This window comes from Lagopus leucura, unplaced genomic scaffold (genome assembly GCF_019238085.1).
Source record: "Lagopus leucura isolate 7727_CA_CO unplaced genomic scaffold, USGS_WTPT01 Super-Scaffold_100009, whole genome shotgun sequence".
NCBI lineage: Eukaryota > Metazoa > Chordata > Aves > Galliformes > Phasianidae > Lagopus > Lagopus leucura.
In genome coordinates this window covers 28,190,142-28,209,544 of record NW_024962266.1, presented here as the reverse complement: position 1 = coordinate 28,209,544, position 19,403 = coordinate 28,190,142, and the positions used below count along the sequence as shown (strand labels likewise).

Genomic DNA, 19,403 nt, shown 5'->3' with positions numbered 1-19,403 from the left:
GGTGCATCCACCTTCCTCAATTTGCATTTAGGACAATTTATCTTTGGTGCAAATTTGGCACGTGCCATCCCACTGTGCACACACATCCAAATAAGGAAAACAGAGCAGAATGGTTAGCTATAAAAGGACAGAAAACATCTTCAGAAATGTTTGAAAAAAGGCATGAAAAGTAATAACACATCTTTATTCAAGCACCTCGGGAGCAGGAAACCTGCCAGACTCTATGGAAAAGATATAAAAGGAATGCTCCGAAAGAAAGGTCACAGCAGAAAATCTAAATTAATTTGTATTCAGAGTTTGGGCCAGCTCCCGTGCTGCAGTGCTCACCCACAGAGTCAGCTGGAGGGTTTGTCTTAAGCAGAAGTCAGAATAAAGCAGGAAAAAAAAAGGAACAGAGTAGAACTGCTGATGGAACTCGGGTTACAAGCTCAGACAGCGTGCATGTATCACACTTGGTACCTCAGTGCTGGGTGATGGGAAGCCTGTAAGCAACGTCACAATAACTTCTGCATCATTCCAGGACACACTGAGGAGACCATGTATCAGTGACTGCCATCTGTACCAGGCAAATTAACAGAAGCTCTTCTAATGTGAAGGGATACTCAAAGAAATATGACACATTAGGGGAATTCAGCAACGTTTTTGTGATGAGAAAGGATGACTCAAACTCCTGGAGCCTATCAAAAGAGTACAAGAGATCTGGACAGTGAAGTCTACCAAAAGCACGTGTGGAGGTCCATCACTGGGACTTCTTAACATAGCACCTGTGTGAAGAGAGAGGGTCTTCACATGCATAAATTGGAAGAAACAGGATTTTTATGCGAGTGGGAGGAGGAGCTGCCAACAGCTCCAGGCTCCTGCTGCTGACTTGGTAAGTGACTCAGAAAAGGATGCTGACCTACAGGAGGTTTTCAAAACAAAGCCATTTGGGCCTTTCCAGGAGCTGTTATCACTGCCACAAGCAGGGCTGAGGGCAAGGGAGGGGACCTGTGGGACCCAAATCACCAACAGCAGCACACCAATGGTGCTCTCCTCCCTTGGCAGCCTCCTGCCTTCCCATGTCTTCCCATCCAGGCTAGAGTACAGTGCTATCCTGCAGGATAGAAGCTGGGAATTGCAGCCCTCCACTCTGAGAAATAACTCAAACACAGAATAATTAAACACTGAAGCACAAATTGCCTCATTCAAAACCCACTGAAGCTAGTCATAATCTCTGCACTGAACTTAATTGCTTCAGTTTGGGTGCAAAATGCCTGAAAACATCAGTGGCAATTGGAAAGCCTCACCTTCAGCTTCACATACATATTCAGCAGGGTAGCATTTACAGAGCAGAATGCTACAGAGCTATTGGGAGCTGTGCTCTATTAAGCATTGCCCTGAGCCATTACACAGTGATATTACATGTCTTTACAGCAAGAAAAGATCACCTCTACCAAACAGAATAATACGAATTATGCTGGTTGGGTCTTTGAGCCATGGATAGCACCTGCAGAGGTGTTACATTGCTCAAACCTCAGAGCCTCGGTCAGAAGCTTGCAAATGCTCCAGAAATTTTAACAGGAATTGAAGGAAAAACAAAACCAACCAGATTGTTTCCTGGTTTTGTTGCAAAAGTTACTGCTTTGATAAGGTATTCGAAAATATTTGCAATAGTAGCCAGAGATTTCCAGATATTTCCTAATGCCCTGAAGCTCTTGGAAACACGTATGTTTAATAACCATGTAAGAGAGAAAAGAAATAATTGTTTTTAGAAAGCAGTTTTGTGAAGAGCTGTACATCAACATACAAATATTTTCAGCATTTAAGAAGTAGCAGCAAAGTCTTCTGAAGAGAAAGTACTGCTGATGGAGAACAGGAACACCCTGCACTGCACTCCTGCACACCAGGGCACTCCTCCAGCCCACCACAACCCAGCACAACAGCAGAACTGCAATGTTTGCTACGTCTGTCCCAGAGAAAACTCTCTGCACTGCATCAATTTCCCACCACAAAGTGTCAGGGAATACACTGATATGTTTGGACTCGTTTTACATGCAGAAAAATTATGACAAACTCGGTCAACAGAGAGCTCTTGTTGTGTAATGCAAGGCCTATTAAGGTGGTGAGGCACTGGCACAGGCTGCCCAAGGAGGCTGTGGATGCCCCATCCCTGCAGGCATCCAAGGCCAGGCTGGATGTGGCTCTGGGCAGCCTGGGCTGCTGGTTGGCGACCTGCACACAGCAGGGGGTTGGAACTGATGAGCGTTGTGCTCCTTTGCAACCCAGGCCATTCTAGGATTACAGAACACCACTTTGGAGATCCCTGCTCTGGTGAGGGAGCTTCCTTCCAACCAGCAGTTATTAGTATTTACTTTGATGATTTTGTACCTAAATTTGGACACTTGGTTACCATGGATACGTTTTACAACAACCTTGACTTGTTGACTGAGTGGCAAAAATAGAGCTACAGTAAACACAAAGCACATTTAATTGCTGTTTATGCCAAGATGCTAAATGCTTCCCTTAGAAAGTCTTCATGCACACACAGCTGACAGCACAGCACAGAGCACAGACTGACGTCTGCTTTTTGGTAACTTTTCGTTGCACGTGATTTAAGTTGCATTTGACATGGTAACAGCACTGAGCAGATGCTACTTCCAAAGGTCTGATGGAACACTTCCAGGCTAGTTAAGAGCAGAAGCACAACATTGAAATTAGGCATTCACCTTCCTTTTCACATTTCTTCTCTCAGCAGAAGCACCAAACAAACTACCAACCATCAGTAGGCTCTCCTGTTCACAGTGCACCAAACAAACTGCAGGTTAAGAAGGAAAGCTCTGCAGTACACATCTGCAGACCTGCCCCATCTGCCCCAACACCAGGCTGTAAAACCCCTCCAGCTTATAGGGCCACATGCATTTCCTGACTGAGGTTGTTCTGCTGTAGGCACAGCGCTCACGTCACACCTGGACACAGACCAGCACTGCACTCGCAAGGATTCTTTCTCCCCTCTCTCTCATAATACAGCTGTGCCTCCTTACCACCATTTTGAAGGGCAGCGTTTGCACAAGCAGAAGCCCTTCTTTCCAGTCTGCCTCAGCAGAGCACAGCAGAGCCTCCTGCTGCAGCAGAGATGAGACCGACCGCCCACAAGGAACGTCTCCCTTGGTTACAGCACTCAGAGCCTCCATCCTGCCAGAGCCATCAGCAGGAAGTCACTGAGCTCAGCCATGGCCAGCTCAGTGCTGCTGCACCCAGAGGTACTGCACCCAGGAGGGGCTTGCAGACACTGCAGGGATGGCACCTGGACACCAGGGATGGCACCTGTGCTGCTGAAGTAAAGGAGAGCCGCCTTCTTAGTAAGGCCGACACAACTCCTGCCCCGCTGCCATAAGCCTCAGTGCACACACAGCCTGCAGACAGGAATGACCCCAAAGCCACAGCCCTGCTCTCCTGGCACATCAGTGAGGACTGAAGGACCTGCTTTGTTTCTCAAAAAATGCACACTGAATTCAGAGCAGAGAAAATAGGATGCCTGCACACAAAATAAGTGTTTCCCACTGGCATCAGAAATACATCCTTTAACATAAAACATGACTTATCTCTGAAAAGGGTCGTTCTGGGCCTTTAGGGAAATACCCAACGGAGCAGTGAAAGCATCACATCCCACATAGGGAAAATTCCTGCATATCAGCTTTTAGTGAATGTGAGATTGCTAAGTAGAGTGCTAAATAGCACACAATGCAGTGTTAGAAAAGTGTCCTAAGTGGAGTCTTCCATCACCACTGTAAGTCTCATCTACAGTGAGGACATACATCCTCCATTTGGAATGATTCCCAGAGCCGTGGGTATTTTTTCATTGGTACAGATCCTTGCATAGAAAGCACACAATGCTGGTTGGCATTCAGAAGTGCATTCCTTGCTTTCCGCGGTGGAACTCCCTGCATGCAGCATGGGAAGTGTAGATGTTCACCTTTCATTTACCGCTTCATTTTCAAAATACCACTTAAATGTTGGTCAAATGATGGCAGTACCAAGATAAATACCACTGTTTAAAATAAACAGTAAGACGGACATTTCTCAACATTCTGATGACACGAGTTTCCAAACAGTATCATAAACAAGCAAACGCACTTTGCTTCCTCACAAACCTTACTGGAGGTTGTTCTGATGAGGTTACACTGCACACATTTCCAATGACTCACAGTAGTTCTTCATGAGAACAGACTGTCACTGAATCAATGACCGGGGCTTTTCATACTTTGTTTCCCAATTCTGTTTACATCTCATATTTGAATGTTACAGGATGTTACACTACAGATTCGGGGTACTGAGCTGTAGTCAGCTAGTTTACAAGCACCCATCTTCCATGCAACATTTGCTTTTTGCTAAAAATCTTTGCTACGTTGTCTGCGAACAGGAGAGAAAAAAAAATAGATCTGAACAGAAATAACATCATCAGAATGCTACCAGTAAAATTATTTTGCACTGCAGGAAATGTCAGGTCAAAGAGCGTTACATAAATAGTCGTCACTTACTTTGGAAGAGTTTTCAAGTGATTTTCCCTTAACTCCAATATTCTCAATTTGACAAGTCTAGGAATACAAGAGAAAATAATTAGTTCATCTTATGAATCAGTTCAGAAACCCACTGGAATGGTTTGAAGCTGCTCACTGCAGTAAGGCGAGTTTGTGTACTACAAAATAACAAGACCTCCAGCAAATGTGGGATTGAACTTAACATACAACGCGTTCAGAACCAAATAGCTCTGTATTTACTCCATCTTCTTTTTATGTCCTTATCCAAACTCATCTGAAAACTTCTGACACACCTCAGTTTTCTCGAATAATGATAAACTACTTTTATTGACAATTCCAACAAGGCAAACAAAGGAAAAGCTAATTTCTCTCAAATATTTCTGGATCTGTGAAAACATGAAAAGCAGCTGCTACACAGTTTGCAATTCTTTCTTCCATTTGTAGCTTTATCTTCTGCAGCTCCACATCGACAGACCAGCATTACAGAACAAACCTCCATTTCATTTTCTGTATTTTATGCAGAAGTAGGACATATGTGCTGGCACAAATTAGAACCTCTATACGGCAGCACTTCACCATTCCCCAGCACTGCAACTCTAACCAGCAGTATTACTCAGGCCATGTGAAATGGGGTGATTCCGCATCACTCACTCATAACTGCTATTTCTAAACAGAGCTGCTACATCAGAGCCACACTGTGTAAGATTTTAGGTGGATAGCACTGTTCTTAAACGTTCAGAAAGTTTATTGGTGAACTTTATGATGAGTTCCAGCAACTCCACTAATATTGCCTTTTGATATTACTCTACAGTGAAGGCCCATTAGTGCCCTAAGTGTAAGCACATGTCCGCGAGAAAAGCTGAAGCCATACAGCAAAGCTGTGAATACTTCTGTCCAATGCAATATCCATTTTGTTTCACAGAATCTCAGACTTCCCAGCTATTCTAGAAACCCATGACTTTCCCTTTTTCCTACCAAAAACAAAAGAAAAAAAACAACCATTGTAAATCCTACACTTGCACTTTAGCAAGGACTAAAAGCAACACCTCTAAGTGAGAAGTGCAGAGATGTTTACACGATGCTCCTGTAGGCTCCATTCCCCACTGTGATCAGATGGCTAAATGAGACTGTAACAGATTAACTGAACGTTACTGCAGCAGAAGAGACAAAGCAAGCACTAAAATCTGGAGCAGGGCAATAAGAGTCACAGTTACAGAGCTCGTGTGCTCAGTGATAAACAGTGCAATTCCTGTACGTTAATGTTGGAAGTTTCAGAGACACGACAAGGATTTGTAAGTGCAGGATACCAAAGGGATGACAGGAGCAGCACAGTAATGACAGAACAACAACCACTGCTGGAACCAATGTCATTTCATCTAGATAAAATCTGCATTTGTAGATTAAAAAAAAAGTGAGTGCTTTCTGTTAAGAGATGTAGAATGCTGGAGATGTTCTTAAGAGCCAAAGATCAGTAGACGAGTGCAAGCAGAGCTTCAGAAGAGCATAATGAATATCATTGTTCCATGGACAGAAAAACTACACATCTGATAAATTGCAGGGGTATTTCATGCCTTTGTCTTTCCTTATCACTTGTACATGCTGTCTGAATTCTGAACTGCAAAAGTGATCTTCAGATTTATTCTGATGTTCCAAACACTCAACAACAGCAAGCAATGACAAGTTCTCCTTTTCTCAACTGGGCATTTTCTAAAAGTTACTGCAGTACAGCACATAGAGTTCAGGGTCAGCGACAGTTTCAGCAAGCAAATGCCAACAAATCTGTACTTTCTATTTCTCAGTGCCTGAGTACCATCACCTCCAACACCAGTTATGCCACACCGGTGTTGGTGTTGGAGTGCTGAGGTGATATTCCCAACAGAACTGTGACACGCTCTTACAAGTAGCTAGATAGACCAGGAAAGAAACTAATACTGGATGAATTCTGTAACATCACCTTTTCCTCCTTTAGTCCTCTGTCTTCTGAGCTATTTGTCCCACTGGGCAATCAGAAGGCAGAAGAGCTGCACAACCTTTCTGCTGGCAGCACAGCAGAGATGTGAATGTTGTGGTGCATTCTTCAGTGGCCACATCAAATTGTCTTTGGTTTTCTGCCTTTGACTCATGCTTACGTAACACGCTTTAGCTCAGCTTCTACTGCATTTATCTGTACTGCCACCCAACATCCTTTCTGCTCTGCTGTCTTTTGAACCTTCTCTCTTCTCCTTGCTTTTCTATTCTTGCTTTTGTTGCTCCACCACACTCAGCCCTTCCTTATCTTTCTTTCCGGCTCACGACACGTTTTTCTTTCTGTTCAGTCCTCAGTAGCATACACTACACCACACTGTTATTTTCTGCACTTGCCACAACTTAATAACACATTTGACTAAGACAGGCCTCTTTTCTCCAATTCTCATTCCTGTCCACCTTTTCCCTAAACCAGCAAAGTGCTTCACTTCATCATAGAATTCTTGCTGACATAAGATTCTCTCTAACAGTAACAATTCATCAAAATAGGGCTGAAGAGACAAAAATCTGTAATTTTTGTTGTTGCTGTTTAAAAAAAAAAATAAATTACAGTTTTAAAATGGTCCTTTAAAACCTGAAGTGGGTTCATATGAAAGAGCAACGCTCTTTGATGACTAATTCTTACCTTCCAAAGTTAGCTGGGAGAAACTCCAAAAAGGCATCATTTAGATAGAGCTGGGTCAAATTTAGAAGTTGTGTGAAGCCATCTGGCAGCCTAAAAAACAGTTAAAAGCTTAATGCTCACACTGAAGTTGCTATGGAAATAATAACAATATATATTTAGAAAGAGAAAGATGACTTTCTTTCTCACCCTCTTTTTCTACCCAAATTATCAAGAAGAATTTACTGAGCAGCTTTTTATGGATATTTTTGACTGCTCTCATCTTTTCCACATTGCTATAACCCCATGAAATTCAACTCCCTGGCACATCCCAGTCGTGTCGGCCTTTTCTCCCTTTCAAGTTGAAGCTTTTAAGCCAAAGGTATATTGCTCCTCCCCCTCCCCTCTGAGATACTGAAGTTTCATTCCTTCACTTCCTTCGCTTTATTTCATATATCACAGGATTACAAAGACATTCGGTGACTGCAGGTTTTTGGCAGGAGTAAGCATTTCTGAAGTCCCAACCTGGAGATTATGGCACTGGAGGATGCAGCACAGCTTACTCCCAAATACATCCATTACCAGCCTGCAGGCTGCACCAACACATTCCTTATCACAGGGACACAGGCCGTGCTCCCACCCAGAGCAGACATCTCTGCAGAGATGCATCCATCTTGGATTTCAAACAGTTGAAAAACAATTTTCGTTAATTCCGTAAATAAACTTGACATTGGGCCTCCAGATTTCAGTTAACTTTGCATACATTCTCTGCACTAACAGTAATACAAACACAAGGCTCCTGATACTCACTTAGATACTGGATTGACACTGGCTTCAATAATTGTTAAGCATTTACAGCACTTAATATTCTCTGGGAAGTCTTGAATTCCTGAAAACATTGAAAGTAGTGTTATGCACACGTGAAAACTGTTCAACCTGTTTTGATCCTGACTGAGTTCTGATCTAACAGTGATAAACATACTTCAGTATTACAGTCCAGAAGGTACTTTAGCAGTAAACAAATAGACCACAACAGGCAATGTGGCCTGCAGTACAAATTCTGCGTTCTAGAGTTAGAGTGACACAATTTGTACCAATATTTGCGCCTTTCATTTCTTTCCTAAATGCCCACCTTTTTCTTCTTTGCCCATCTCTAGACTTACACTGATAATTTTTTCAAGAGAGCCTAAGCCTAATTTTCAAAGCAAATACACAGGTTCAGATACGCAAAGTTTTTTACGCACATAGACAAGTATTTTGGAAATGTACATCAGCAAATTCATTGCTGGCTACATCAATCCTGGCAGCTGTTGATCTGCAGCCTTATATCCTTAAATACATTAATAAACCTGATCCACAAGAGCCAACCACTAAGTACTGAGCTACTTTGGAAAGGGGAATGCTTCATAAGTGCAATAAAACGAGGCCCTGCTCCTCCGCTTGTAACGCTTATCGGTCACAACTCATCGTGGGGAATTATGCTAGAGAAGCCTCTGTTTTATTTATTCACTTCATTGGGAGAAAAGCAAGTGAGGTGGATATCCACCCACACCTGTTGAAAGCATCAGGTAAGAAAACAGAGCACAATGTAGAAAAAAAGAGTATGTTTTCTAGAATACAGTTGCTAGAATTTAAGCTTCCTTGTTGTTCGTTTACTTGTCACAATTCTTTAAGATACTTGTCCTTTTGATCTCTTACCATTTTTACTGATATCAAGTTCTCTGAGATTAACTAAGCTAGCAATGGTGGTTGGCAGACTGGAGAGGTCATTGTCTGGTATGCTCAGCTTGCGTAGCGCCTGGCAGTTGAACAGTTGCTGTAACATAAAAAGATACTTCAGAGTGTTTCAGGAAAAATCAGTTTGGAATCATCTTTATAAATAGAAGCAACAGATATTACAAAACTACAGAAGAATTCAAAATGCAGAAGTATTTTGAAAGGCCAGAATTTGGGAAGCTGTTCTTAAAGACGGCTCAGCACATCAGCACAGCTTACACATGGATGAAAGGAACGACCAGAGCAGCTGGCGAGTGGCAGAAATGCCCAAACACCATGGAACTCCCTGCTAAAAGTGCATATTCACTTTAAAAAGAATGAAACCTGCTGTTCCTTCAAGTGAATCTCTTCTCAGAAGACCAAGAGGTGACCACATGAGGGAGGCATGAATAATGCCTGCTCACAAAGCTGAGCCTGAGCTGCAGCCACCAGCCCTGGCACCAGACCTGAAGGGCCTTCTCAATGAGAAACACCTCTCAGAACACTTTGTGTTGGCAGTTTTGCTCTGCACAGCTCCTCTCACAAGGAATGCATTTGTTCATTTTCAGGACCTCTTCTTAAAGCACAGCATGTTGGACAGGACTGAAAAGTAAGGGGACTACCACGCTCCAGGGTTTGCTTTTGTGATTTCCAGCCCCGCTGCTGCAGCCCACAGCAATGTGCAGCACAGAGACCTGGCAGAGCTTTGGCGTGCATACAAACCAAACCATTCCATGCTGTTAGAGCTGCAAAATGCAACCCCAGTGCCTTCTCCCAGCTGTTGCACTGAAGCATTACCACAAAAGACAAAGGAAGCATGGAGCTTCCAGCTTGCCTCGCAATACACTGAGCTGCCTCACCTTGAGCACTGTGTGCAGTTTTGGGTGCCACAGCATACAAAGGACACAGAACTATTAAGGAGTGTCCGAAGGAAGGCTACAAAGAAGAGGTCTGGAGGGGAAGATGTGCTGGGAGCAGCTGAGGTCCCTTGGTTTGCTCAACCCAGAGAAGAGGAGGCTGAGGAGAGGCCCCACAGCAGCCCTGCCACCCCATCATGGCAGCCTCCAGCTCTCACAGGCCATCCATCACCCTGCACCCACGTACCGCTTCTGCTTCCCTCCCACTCGTGCTGACAGTGCCAAGGTGTGAGGGACAACAACGGGCATTATTCTGCATGTCCCCACTTCCCGTGAGGCGATGAAATGCTGTAGCCTATAACTAAGAACTCCTCATACCCATTTTACCAATGCATTAGATTTATCTTTATTAATGTCGCCCAGTACAAGTTAAAACAGATCTTAGTTTATAATTATTTATAGATGACAGTTACTGGGAGGAGTTTTTGTCTCATCTGGGCTTTTCTGATTGGCAGGGATTCCACCTACATCAAAATCAATTCTCTTTTTCATGCCATTGATTCACTTGACTCATGCAAATAGGCTCGTATTTGCAGTGGCAGCTTGTGACAATGAGGGCAAAGGCAAGGAAAAGAAAAGTCTGGTCTAAAGTCAGGGGGAAATAGAGACTAAGAATTGCAGAATTATACCATAAATCCTAAAAAGAAAAAGAAATGTGCTGCACAAAGTTCAAAAATACAACAGGCAGAATGAGTTTGATTTATCTGTGTAAGGCTAAGAAGTGTATTGGTTTCTAGAGAAACAGGTAACACTGGTATATAAGGATGTAATGGAATCTCTATCTGTGCTTTTCTTCATGAGGCTGTAAAATATGGTAAAAGCGTTCTGATGGCAGTAAGCTTTAATAGACCACTGAGTCACTGAGGTACGTAATATTGGTAAATAATAAAAATAGAACACTGACGAAACAGATTTCTTTTTGGAAACAGTTATTGGGCTTCACATCTCCAGAGAAAGGAAAGTCCCGCTCACAGGCGCTCGCAGCATGTAATACAAATTAGTGTGAGGAAACACACTGCCATTTTAAGGAGAAACGACTTTATGTCACCTACAGCTAAATTTAAGGAGAGGACAGAGCTCGACATGTGGCAAAAATTATTTGGAGCAGAAAATTTGAGGAAGAAATAATTTGGACTATTTCCACTTACGGCAATGATTAATAAACTCTTTGGACAAAGAGGTGTAGATGGTATTAAAAAAGCCAACCAATGCTCCCATTTTTCTTCCCATAACTGCACAAGACCAAGACTGTGTTACATGATGCATTTACCCACACTCAAGGCTGATCATAAGGACCTTTTCAGTACGTTGTATTTGCTTCAAATTATTACTTATGGACAAAGAAATGAAGCAAGAGGTGCAAAAATGGAGCCCTACTCATATAAATTGCCCCAAAGTATGTATTTATCTGCTGTTTCATTTCACAAATACCATGTACGAATAGATGATACCACAACACAGTGCAGTGCACACCTCAGCTCTGACTGACACTGTCACCTTCATTTGACTTTCATTATTTTGGACCCTTTACCCTCAGCCCTCACCTTACGTCCCGATATATTTGCCTTGTACTCAGCACTGCCATTTCTCTAAATACCATGGTGATGCCTACTTTCACAAGGCCAAAGACAAATATATTAATAATTGATGGCTAATTTAAAACCTACACTTTTTTTTCAGTATGATTTTTCAGTAGCATTATTTAAATATACAAAGTTAACCATATATTTTTATTAAAATAGATGCAGTCCTGAAGGTACTTGCATTCATAGTGAAACGATCTGCACCCAAACCACTTTATATTCATGGGGACAAAAAAATCTCCGGTTCTCTGCTATCCTTTTTAGGAGGAGAGATAAGGCAGTTCTCTATACCATTTTTTCCATGACACTTGAAGATTGTAGCTACCCTGCCTTATCATCTGTAAATAGCTTCTTGATTGAGTGAGTAATCTTCAGCAATGAACCTTCGTATCTGAATATGGGAACTCCATGTAATGAAACAAGCACGTTTTCTACTTTGGGAAATAGAAGTCTCTGTGTTTTGTAAGTCAGGAACATATTGGGAGATGATGAAAAATGGATTACAGTGGAACAATGTTTAATTAAAAGACTTGTAAGCATCTTTCATTATTGTTGAGAAAAATTCAATTAAGGGACGGATTACATTACTTCATGCTTCATTACGTAGCTAGCACCTATTATTAATTGTTTTTTTCCACTACCTTGCCCTCTTTTGTTTCCAGAACATTCAAGTTACACTAACTTTTAATTTCTTACAGTAAATATTAATCAACAGAAGACAAAAAAATCTGTAAAAGAAGTTTTACACAGGAAGGATCACTACAGAATTTGGTTTCAGGGCCTCATTTATGGCTGTAGAAATGTCACCCAGGCAGCGCTAGCCTTTCTCCCACAAGGATCAACAGCTCATCCTCACCAAGGGTTTTTTGGTGTGTTGTGTTTTTTTTTTTTTAGTGCAACTGATGATCCAAACACAAGACCTCCTGCCCCACGTGGCCGTGTACTCGCAGTCTCTCAAAGCACCATGCCATATTTATCATTTACCAGCCCACAAGCAAGCCACGTTTCAGAGCTGCAGCACATCTTCAGCGCACATTCAACAACACGGCTTTGCCAACTGTAACACACAAAGAGCACAGGTTACCTTGGGTAGCTCTTCGATTTGATTGGCATCCAGATAAAGCTCCTCTAACGTGCGCTCGAAGTTGAAGACCTCCTTTGGCACCTGCTGTAGGCCGCAGTGAGAGTAATCCAGGACGGAAACGATCTCCTCCTCACCGCGAAAACAGCGGCAGGGCACCAAGCGGCCAATAATCTTCCTTTTGGTTGTCATCTCCAAGCAGGGCACTGAAAGAAATGGGAGATAGTTTTCTGAAACCATCCACATGTTTGGGCCTATTTCTTCAGAATCATTACAAATACAGCAGGCCATTCGAGATGTATGTTTTTCTGACAGGTATTGTAATCTGATTCTTCAGATCTTAGCCTGCTCTGCAACAACCTTGCCAGAATGATCACAAAAAGCAATCTCAACGTACTGTCTGTTCCCCTATGTGGTGACAGAACAAAACACACCAAGGCCATCCTCCGTTCTTGCTTTCTGTAACAATGAAAACCTGCTATACAAATCCTGCAGGTAGAAAGGAACACATTTTCCAGCTAAAGTGCACTCCATGCTTCCACCCCCTGTGGAAAGGGGGGGTGGAAAGGGGTTCGCTTGTGTTATCTCAGGCTGTGGGAACTCAGATAAGGGACTTAGCAGAAATCCCATTAGTTCTACTGCAGCAGAATAAGCTACTGGGAAATCTCCCCACTGCCTGTTCCCCAACTTCTAGACCAGACATTGGTTCTGCTGACCTTCCTTGCACACATCACCCACACACACCTCTCCTTCATGTGAGGGATAATTCACACAAGTCTGTTTTAATATTTTTTAGCAAAAAAAGAATGTTTTAAACAACTACTTTCGAAATGAACAAACAGCAAGCAGATTTTATATATGTCAAGCAGTCTACGTCTCAAAGAGATACCGACATTGTGAAGTTATACTAACCAGGTTATAGATAAATCAGGCTGTTCTGCAATGTATTACCATAAAGCCAACATGAACAAAATCTTTGCCTCCTATTTTGTAAAGCACTTACAAAGTTTTGTAACACTTATGGAAAGAATGCACTTAATTAGACCAAGTAAAGCAAAGCACATCAGGAGCCTCTTTCACAGTGAAAAAGCAACCATACATTCATGCAAAATGTCAGTGGAGAGAGAGAGTGAGGTTCTGCAAAATATCTTCCAAAAATAGCATGAGCTGTAGAATTTGGTGTCAATCTGTGCTTTCCTTTGTCTTCTCACCCATTTAAAGAAGCTTCCCAAACACAAGAAACCCAGTAACTGAAGAGAAACAAGTTTCCTCTTGGACGGTTCCCCACGCAGAGCTGCGAGGATCTGCCTACGAGTGAACACAGATCATTCATGATGCTTCAGGCACTATTTGTGTGAAAAGTAACATAAGAAAGAAAAAAGGATTTCCTTGGTCTGATAATGCCCTGTGCACGGCTCTCCAGAACTTTTTGTGCTGTTTGTATCATTGATATCCGGGAGGTAAACAAGACTCAAACGTTCTACTGGCACTCAGCAATGCCAAGGAGACAGACACACAAATGCTGTCAGAACAAATGCTGGTTGCCATGGTCTCGAGATGCTGAGAGGAGCACAGGGGCAGTGCCCCAGCTGCCCATTGGCTGGCTCTGACTTAAGGGTAGCTTAAAACAGGGACAAAAGTAGTCTTGTAATTTAGTTTGAGCAGATGCCAAAGTTGGAGATCTAACACTGAAGCTGTCTTAATTACAGGCATCTAATGCAGCGAAAGCACTTGCATAACAAAGTCTACATAAACTTCTTAAAATATCAAAATAGAAGACAGAGATATGGAAATAGATTCATTTTCAAGCTAATTTATAACTGAAACTTCGATTTTTATTTAACTTTTAATCCTGTGCTTCCCCTTTTCCCAGTTCTACCTCAGCTGAGTCTTTGCCCATTCCTGTGTGATCCAAAGCCTTCTCACTCCCCAGCACAATCCATGCAGTCAGCCCATTCGGCCACATGAAGTCTGTATTTCCTCCCAGAAACCATCCCATGAGCTCACGTGAGAACACAAGATCAGAGCAGCTGATGGATGTAAAAGCACTGCTCATGGAATAAGCTTTTCACAAGAAAAATGAAATCAGCTACCAAGATGCACTGCCGCTTTGTATTCAAACAGAGGAAGCAACATTTGCAACTGCATATTTCAGAGCATGACACAATACAAATAGATGCCCTTGGAATATCAAATTATTTGTAGCTTTTGAAGGCATTTGAAGGTAATGAACAATTGAGCAGTGACATGTACTTCAAAAACTACTCGGAAAAACATCCTTCCCATAGGCATTACAAAGCACTTAGCTTTGCATTATTCTCCTCCACTGTAGGCACATGCATAAAACAAACCTCACATTCCATTTTAATAGAAAGCCAGAACAATCACAGCAGAACAGCTAGAAAATGTACAAATAGAGAGCAGTGAGAGAACAGCACTAAAAATAGCAATTACAACAGCAAAAGCACTGTTAAAGATAGGGGGGATGCTTGTACAAAAGTTCTTCCATTGTCACAGTCCATAAAATGCTCCATAATTTCTTATTCAATAAAAGATTGGTTTTAAAAATTAGAAAGGAAAATTGGGAAGGATAAACAAAAGTAATTTAATTACGCCGTCTTCCCCAAAGGCAGTGATAAGATACAGTTGTCAAGATCACTAAAGTCAATTGTTGAGATTATTTGGTTGTTACTTGGATCTGCCCTCTTCAGACACAAACAAACAAACTGAACGCTGCTTGGGTAGATCAGCCATCTCTACTCAAGAACAGATTAATGCAGCAGTAAGGAAGGAACTTGACCCTGAACTTAGGTGTGCTGCTAGGGAGGATCAGTGTGCAGTAACACCACTACAGAAACACCTCCTTGCTCCACTTCTGGCAGTGCGGCCATGGGAGAGCACGGAGCTGAACATCTTTCAGTGAGAGGGCGTTTTGCACGTGTCCGTGGACTGCTCCTCTATTTACCCTCTGTAATTAAAACTGAAATGAGCAATCATGCTGGAAAAGCCTGCTACACATCCCCTGGGGTTCATACTGTTCTTCGCAATCCATTCAGAAAGCACCAGTAAGGAATTAAAGGACCTGTGATATGATTGAAAGAAGTAAAATTTCATGCCCTGTGGACTAATGGTAATTAAACCATTCATTAATTTGAGTATTATTAATTCCTTCCCTGAACTAATCCCAGTTTTGGTAATTACACTTTTCTTACCTACATTTTATTCCTTCAGATTTCTCATGAAGCCTCCCTTCTGTTCTGAGTTACTTACAGGGAGAGGACTGCTCCTCGAGAGGGCAAGGAGGGCCGATGGGCTGCCAGCCTGGGGCTGTCAGTGTGCCACTGCTGCTCCAGCACATCGCTTGGCACCTGAAGCAATAAGGTCTGTCTTCTTCCTGACAGGAGCACCCACACCTACTGCCCACCCCCATTGAAAGCAGTGAAAGCGGCGTGCTTCTCTTTAGCAGAGCATTAGAGGTCACTGCTGAGAGCAAGCTGTGTGCTATACAGCGAGTACCACGTGCTCTGACAGAGCCCAGTGACATTCAGAAATCAAGAAATGCCACGGATGAGGCTGTCTGCTCAGTCTCACTGAATTTAGTGGAAGAGGACTAAATTGTCAACAGAATTCACAGCAACCTGGGAAGCCATGACACGTTTGTTCTGCAAGGTGCCAGGAGCACGTGGCCATTTTCACATGCAAAAGCACTGGGAAGAAATGCAGGTCTTGGGAGCTTCTCTGCAATTCTGATTAAGGAAATGTTTTGACTTTGTAACTAACAATCAAACAACTTCTTTCATAGAATCCTAGAATGGCCTGGGTTGCAAAGGAGCCCAACGCTCATCAGTTCCAACCCCTGCTGTGTGCAGGTCACCAACCAGCAGCCCAGGCTGCCCAGAGCCACATCCAGCCTGGCCTTGGATGCCTGCAGGATTGGGGCATCCACAGCCTCCAAAATGTGATGCACAATTACTCAACTCTTCAGAACAATAAAATGAAAAACAAATACTTTCCCCACAAAAGCTCAAAAAAGTTATGACCTCCTTTGTAAAAGCTTTTTAAAATATATATCCTTTCTTGAATTAGGTTTAAGAAACTTGGAAAGAGGCACAAACGTAACTGCTACTTATCAGCTCCATGCAAACATCCCATTATCATTATCTACAGTTTATTCTCTTTCAAAGCAAATCCCTCAAATAAGAAAAACAGTAGCTTTACGAAAATAATTGGGATAAAAATCTAATCTCTTTCCAGTTAATGTATCTTTTGTGCAGTAAAAACGCTAATCCCTGTTACTCAATAATCATGGGAGTTTTCCTCACCTATCCAGAAGACAGAAGCAAATTGCTGCACGGCCACAGAGCTTTGACTTAAAGATGGAAAATGTGAGTTGACCAATGTGAGGTGCCTGAGAAGAAGAGCAGGGGCAGCAGTTTGTTCAGAAGACAAATACCTACGGGTTGTTCTTCACCTCGAGAGCCCTTTGCACTGCACTGGGTGCACACACCATCACACAGAGCCAGTTGGCTTTTTGCCCCTCAGAAAACAACTCAAAATTTACTTCAGAAAAAGGGGAAGAAAAAGTCACCTCTCCCTGAGAACATTTTACCCAACTGGTTTTTCTGTACAAGGTGCAAAATGATACCTTCAACGGGTTTTACTTTTTGTTGATGCTGTTAATGAAAACTAGGAAGCTCTCACTTACTGGGGAAGCAATTTGGAGTTATAAAAACCAGCTTCAAACTGCTGCTGCAGAGCCCCTGCCCCATGCACAGGGGCTCTGCAAGCCTTTGAAGTCCCCATTAAGAACATAAAGTTGTTTGCTTCTGCAAATTAAAACAGCTTTTCATTACTGTTTTCAAAAGCATTGAGGAGATACGCGAAAAAAGAGGCAGCCAAAATGTGAAGAACTCCAGAATTATCCCCTACTACATGAGGATCATCTTGTAGATCTTTCCCAACCTTGGTGTTTCTGTGATTCTGATTGTTGGTTTTTTTCCCTCAATACAGATTAACGATGAATTTGACTACCAAGCAAGTTTTTGCTGTAATCCTGTGATGTATTCCTGACCCAGGGAGGCTCAGTGCCCCACACTCTGCAGTCTGAGCCCAAATCCAAACAGAAAGAACGGGCAATGTGTGCTGGAGGACCCATGCTATGTGACATGGCATCAGCCTCGGGGTTACCTGTACTGCTGGCACTTCATTCAGAAAACCCTGCAAGAAGCTGCACAGTCTGATTGATGTGCCAGTGCCAAAGATTTGCTGAGAGACCCCGGGAATAAAGGACAGGAGTGTGAATGCGAGCATTACAAGGCTGAAATCAGCTATAATGGTAACATTTGCCAGAGGGCTCAGAAAATATTAATTATATTCAAAGCTGCAGACAGCTCGCTTCACTGAGCTCTTTGTAATACATCCCAGATAAGTGATGATTTTTTGTTCCTTTTCTTTCCCTTATTATCAGCATAATCAACAACATTAATATGCTAATATGTTGGGTCTTTGCAACGAGCCATAATACCAACCTCAGAACTCACAGACACAACTCCTCCACCACCCCTTCGAGCTCCCATAGGGCCAACACACCCAGAGGGCTCCATGGCAGCCCCCAGAGCCATCCCACCCAGGCCCCCCCAGCAGAGGCAGAGCCAGCAGCTCCCCAGAGGGATCCATCTCTAAGTTCATCTCATGACCAGGCTGCAGATTGGGCCCCTCAGCTCCTCTTTCTTTGCCTGATCTCACGTTCTTTTTTAAACCACACCTTGCTGATGGTGGCACCACTCCTCCTTTAAATCCCATAGAGCAACTAGAAGCATTTAGTGTAATTTGTGATTCTAGAGCTGCCAGAGGCGCAGAATGTACTCCTCCACTGACCTTGGGGAGACGCTGGGGAATTTGGAGTTGGACTCAGTGATCCTTATGGCTCCCTTCCAACTTCAGATACTCTATGATTCTATTTCCCATTCATTTCCACAGGTCAAAATTTCACGTGACAGTTTCTCTGCAGAAATGGATTTGTTATTGGGACTATGAAGTGGAACAAAGATGAGCATACGGCTGGAACTGAAAAAGAACCCACCCTCATATTTCCTTCAGGCAAAAAACCTTTTCCTTACTAATATTCTCCTAACATTGAACAAACATCTACTTCTATTTTCTCTCCTCTCCTTTAATTAAGTGCTCTGTGTAGGTGATTTACATGGCGTCCATTTTCAATCTGGTTCATTGAAATAATTACGGAACTTCAAAGCACTCCGAGTCCCCTTAATTTCAGTACAACTTTTCATTGATAATAACAGCACTGTGAATAAGTTAGATACCTCAAGCACTGCAGAAAGTTTATATCTGCACACACAAGCCGTGCTTTCTTCTTCTGGCTTCCAGTGCTTCCATACACCACTCACCTCTGTCACAGGCAGCCCTGTGGGCACATCCCCGCTCTCAAGACTTTGTCCATAACATCATGAACAGGCAGTTCAGCGAAAGCAAAAACAGTTAGTTGGTTTTTGTAGCCTATCCTGTAGTCTGCTCCCCCGAAAAACAGTTTTTGTGTAACTGTACAGAAAACTCCAGTTTTATTCTGTTTGTTTTTATACAAGAACCAACAGAATGTCAGTAATTGCACATTAGTAGCAAGTGTTGAAAATAAATAATTATGCTTTTAGTTGCAAGAAGTTACAATCAGCTTGATGGCCCACAGCACAGATCTTTATGGAGGAGAGAATCCCAACAAACTAAGATGAGACCCAGCCGCCCTTAGAAAACGTGCTTTCTTGAACCTGGAAAATTTCCTTTTAAGCTGAGATCTTTGATGTGCTTCAGCTTTATTCTGAAGCAATCCTTTAGCTTAAAGATGATCCGGTGTGAAATTTATTATGAACTATGCTTTATTTCTTGCCTTATGGAGTAATAAATTTTGCT

The 19,403-nt window shown here is 42.6% G+C and overlaps 1 protein-coding gene across 1 annotated transcript in view; it reads right to left on the bottom strand.

The window, feature by feature from the left end:
* LRRC7 (leucine rich repeat containing 7) overlaps positions 1-19,403 on the bottom strand; it is a 91,183-nt gene that overhangs the window by 59,858 nt on the left and 11,922 nt on the right. Inside the window, exons 3-7 of the mRNA XM_042873247.1 lie at positions 12,483-12,685; positions 8,842-8,959; positions 7,954-8,032; positions 7,168-7,257; positions 4,518-4,574 (exon numbers count right to left, since the gene is read on the bottom strand). Of these exons, the coding sequence (XP_042729181.1) occupies positions 4,518-4,574; positions 7,168-7,257; positions 7,954-8,032; positions 8,842-8,959; positions 12,483-12,685 (547 nt within the window). The remainder of the gene's footprint in view (positions 1-4,517; positions 4,575-7,167; positions 7,258-7,953; positions 8,033-8,841; positions 8,960-12,482; positions 12,686-19,403) is intronic.